A 4,360-nucleotide genomic window follows, 5' to 3' on the forward strand; every position below is an offset into this window, starting at 1 on the left:
ATTCTGGCTTTGTTCTGGGCGCAGAGCAGCGCAGGAAGGAGCCGCCCGCCAGGGAGGGCCGCCAGGAGCCCCTCATCTACATTACGGTGGCCAGTGTGGTGGCCGTCCTGCTGGCCACGGGAGGGCTGCTCTTCTACAAGTATAAATCCAGGGTAAGACCCCTCCTCGTCTCCTCCCCGGGCACCGAGATTCTCTCCTGCCTCAGTTTCCCCACTTGTCTCTTGGCCAGTGTGGGTTGAGCCCCATTTCCCCCATAATTTTGAGACTGGGGGACAATTAATTGGTGGTGTTGAACGTGGTGGGAGGATGTTATTTGGGAGATTTGCCACCCTGCCGCTGCAGCCTCCTCCCCTTCCCCGGGGCTCATTTCCCTCCCTCCACACAGGTCCTGCAGCGGCCGCTCGAGGATGGAGGCTGTGACCCCGAGGAGCCGGAGAGGAGGTGGGTGTGACCTTCATGGGGGGCTTTGGGGACCCCCACCCTGGGCAACCCTGCTCTAAACCCCCCCATCTTTCTGTCACAGGGCGCTGCAGGGAGCAAGGGAATGTTCAGAGCTGGAGACTCAGGATCTCTGAGGTGATCAGGGGCTGGGTGAGGACAATCTTGTGTCCCCATTGGTGCTGACCTTGGCCATGGGCAGGGAAATTCTGGGTGGGAAGACACGGACAGGAGCAGGTCTGCGCCCCAGCGCTGCCAGCATGTGGTTTCGCAGCTCGTTAATCCATTACTGGCACTTTCTTAATATACATAGTATTTTTTTCCTGTGGTTTTCGTGTGTTTCTCCCCACGCTGCCCTCCCTGGCAGAGCCCCAGCTCCCGCTCATCTCTCTCCTCCTTTTCCCAGGGCCCCAGGCAGGATGTGAAGCTGCTCGGGGGACGGATGCGGACGGAAGGAGGGTTGGCACGCGCCGGCCTCGCCGCGATCCCACCGTGATGCTGACACTCCCTCTGCCCTTGCCCCGTGCCCGTGGCCAGAGACTGCAAAGAACTCCCTGGCAGGGACAGAAGGATGGGGGGATGTGCCCTGAGTGGGACCCCTGGGCACCAGGAAGCGAAGGGCTGCAGCCATGCCTGCAGGCTGGCGTGATGCTGCGGTGCTGAGCAGGACCATGGAGTGCTGGATGTGGGTGATGGAAGCTGATCCCACTTGGACACGGCCAGAGCTGGATGAAGATGGAAGGGATCGGCTCCCCAAGTCCTCTGGCTCTTCTCCCATCCCAGCAGAGTGGGTTTGGAGCAGCACCCATCGTCCCCCTTCACTCTGCCTTTCCTGAGGCTTCAACTGGAGCATCCTGAATTCTGGGGGGGCCAGTCCTGAGACCCCCAGCCCTGACTTGCAACTCAAACCCTCACACTGTGAATATTTAAAGCCCACCCGTCCCTGCACAGGGCTGGGTTTGGGGTGACCCTTGGCACCATCCCCTTGGCTCCTGTTGTTAGGGCTTATTTTTTATTTTTTAGTAGAGTGGATGAAAGTCTTTATCCTGCACAAGTGTTCTGGAGGGGCCGTGTGCCCCTCACAGGGTCCTCACCACGAGCTGGCCTCGCTGGGATTCCATTTCTTTGGTGACTGCGCTTTGGAGAAGGGAATGGGGCTGGGAAAGATGGGATCCACATGGGTGTAAGAGCTGGAGCTGCCCCAGCTGGGCACCCGGGGGCTTCTTGGCACAGCCCCACTCCTGGGCTTTGGGAAGAGCCAGGTTTGGGACACACCAGCCCTGGAGATGCCCCAAAATCCAACGGCTCCCTCCAGCCCCGGATGAAGCGTGGCCCGCGCTGCTCTGGGAGTTTCAAGCATTATTTTTATATGAAGGATGAAAATATGGACAAACCCGACTGTTTTTAAAGAAAGCATCATTATTAATTTGGGGTTTTATATATATAAATATATAAATATGTGTGTGTATTTATGACTGGCAGAAGGAGGGGGTTCCTGGGCGAGGGACTGGTGTAAATCAGGATAAAAGCCCTGATGCAGCAGGAAGTCTGGGGCCAAACTCCTGGTGGTGTAAGTCACCAGTTTACACTGTGGAGGAGCTGCTCCTGGGGGAGAAAACTTGCCTTTACCCATGTTGGATTTATTTTGCCTTTTTTTTTTTTGTTGTTGTTGTTGTTGATGTTTGGTTGGGGCTTTTTGTTGGTTTTGGGATGGGTTTGTTTTTTTTGGTTTTTTTTTTTATACAATGAAATCCCGAAATATTTTATACAAAGGCATTTAAAAGTCTATTTAAAGAAAATAATGGAAAACAACTTGTATATTTAATATTATTAATAAACAGAGAGGTGTAGGTTGGTGTGAGTGTGGGATGCAAGGGGGGACTGAGCTGTCTCAGCCCTGGGGTCCCTGAGGGGGTGACTGGGGCTGACTCCTGGTTTTGTTGTTACCCTGACCTGCTTCCCTGTGGATGCATGTGGGAGTTCATGGCCACTGGAATGAGGGCAGAGGGATTCATCTGCCCTTCCTGCCCCAGCTCTGCTGGCATTGCTGAGACCTCCAGGCACCGACTCTGCTGCTGGGGGCCCCCCAAAATCTGTGTGAACGGTTGGGAAGCAGCTGTTTAAAGCAAACACACTTGAGGCAAAGTTTCCTGGAGCACTTTGCCTCGAGTGACAGTCCTGGAAGAGGCATTTCCTCCCCTCCTGCTGCTCCCCCTGCTTCCCTTCCTTCTTTCCAGGAGCAGGGGAGCCCCACATCCTGCTCCCCCTGCACACATCCAGCATCTCCAGGGGGATGCCAGGGGGCTCCCCCACCACCCTGGGTCCCCACCAGCCCGTGGGGTGTGCAGGGTGAACATCCCCATCGCTCATCCAGGGGGGTGGCACGGGCAGGAGGGGATTTGGGAGCGTTCTGCGAGTGCCAGGGCTGAGCTGCTGCCCTTGTTTGCTGACAATCAGGATTCCTCGAGGCGAGCTGACTCAGCCCAGCCCTTCCTCTCCCCAGCAGCAGGCGGGGGTTTCCCAGGTCCACATCCCCTTCCCAGGGAAGTGGGACCTATATATATCCTGCTGGACCCGTGCCACGGTCATTATGGTCACATTTGGGGGGTGTTTGAGGCCAGAGGCTGCTCTTAGGGGTGGGCACCGTGCCCAGGTTTGGGGGTGCTGAGGGCAGCGAGTCCCTGGCCTGCTCCGGGGTGCTGCAGGATGCTCCAGGGTGCTGCAGGATGCTCCAGGGTGCTGCAGGGTGCTGCAGGATGCTCCAGGGTGCTCCAGGGTGCTGCAGGGTGCTGCAAGATGCTGCAGGATGCTGCAGGGTGCTGCAGGGTGCTGCAAGATGCTGCAGGGTGCTGCAGGGTGTTCCAGGGTGCTCCAGGATGCTGCAGAATGCTGCAGGATGCTCCAGGATGCTCCAGGGTGCTCCAGGGTGCTGCAGGATGCTCCAGGATGCTCCAGGGTGCTGCAGGGTGCTCCAGGGTGCCCCAAGGTGCTTCAGGGTGCTGCAGGGTGGTCCCGGGGGCTGGGTGCTGCAGGATGCTCCAGGGTGCTCCAGGGTGCTGCAGGGTGCTGCAAGATGCTGCAGGGTGCTGCAGGGTGCTGCAGGGTGCTCCAGGATGCTCCAGGGTGCTCCAGGGTGCTCTGGGCAGCTCCACAGCAGCACAGGAGAGGGTGGCTGGAGCTGGATGCTTGCAGCCTGAAGCTCTGGCAGAGCTGGGGGGCAGAGGTGGGAGCATGCCAGGCTGCCTGGCATTTTTTATTTTTTCATGCTTCCCCAGCCCCTCTGTACTTACACCCCACAGTCCCTCACCCCAGGCTTTTTCTGGCTGCTCTGTGTGCTGTAAAAGCACCTGGAAAATGCAGGAAAAAAGCTGAACTCTGCCTCCCTGCCCTCGGGTTCAGGCCAGGAGGGTCCCTCTGCTCCTCATGCTCCCAGCTGATGCTTTTTTCCCACCCTGTGACCTGCCTGTGTGGGGGCAGAATGGGATTCCCTGCCCCGGGCACCTTCCACCCCCAGCCCCTGCAATGTGGGGGCAAAACCTGCTCTCACTCAGGAACCCCACGGGGCTCCATCCCTGTCCCTCAGCACTCGTAGGGGAGGGTAGAAAGGAACCCCCCATGCCGGGGGTCCCCCCTGGGGTCCCAAATGGGTGTTGGCACTGCAAAAAGGAGCTTGGATGGGATGAGAACAGAGGATTGGGGGAAAAGATGGATGGTGGGAGGGGAAAGCATCAGCCAGGACCTGAAGCACGGGCTGGCATGCAGTGGCACAGACTGCGGTCACCGGGGGTCCTGGGGGTCCCCCATACCCCTGCTGCTTGTGGCATTGGCAGGGCTGGGACATCTCAGGCTCGTCCTGTTGTTCCAAAACCTCCCAAGAACTCGGAGACCCCCCCAGCTGTGCTGAGACCCCCGGCAGGAGCCC

General features: G+C 58.3%; 1 protein-coding gene across 1 annotated transcript in view; it reads left to right on the forward strand.

Moving 5' to 3' along the window:
• CSF1 (colony stimulating factor 1) overlaps window positions 1-2,288 on the forward strand; it is a 7,174-nt gene extending 4,886 nt beyond the window's left edge. The window contains exons 6-9 of the mRNA XM_031061755.1: window positions 25-152; window positions 386-441; window positions 524-576; window positions 845-2,288. Coding sequence (XP_030917615.1) covers window positions 25-152; window positions 386-441; window positions 524-575 — 236 coding nt within the window. The 3' untranslated portion in view covers window position 576; window positions 845-2,288. The remainder of the gene's footprint in view (window positions 1-24; window positions 153-385; window positions 442-523; window positions 577-844) is intronic.
• The last annotated feature ends 2,072 nt before the right edge of the window (window positions 2,289-4,360 follow it).

Source organism: Geospiza fortis, unplaced genomic scaffold, assembly GCF_000277835.1.
Source record: "Geospiza fortis unplaced genomic scaffold, GeoFor_1.0 scaffold26, whole genome shotgun sequence".
Classification (NCBI taxonomy): domain Eukaryota; kingdom Metazoa; phylum Chordata; class Aves; order Passeriformes; family Thraupidae; genus Geospiza; species Geospiza fortis.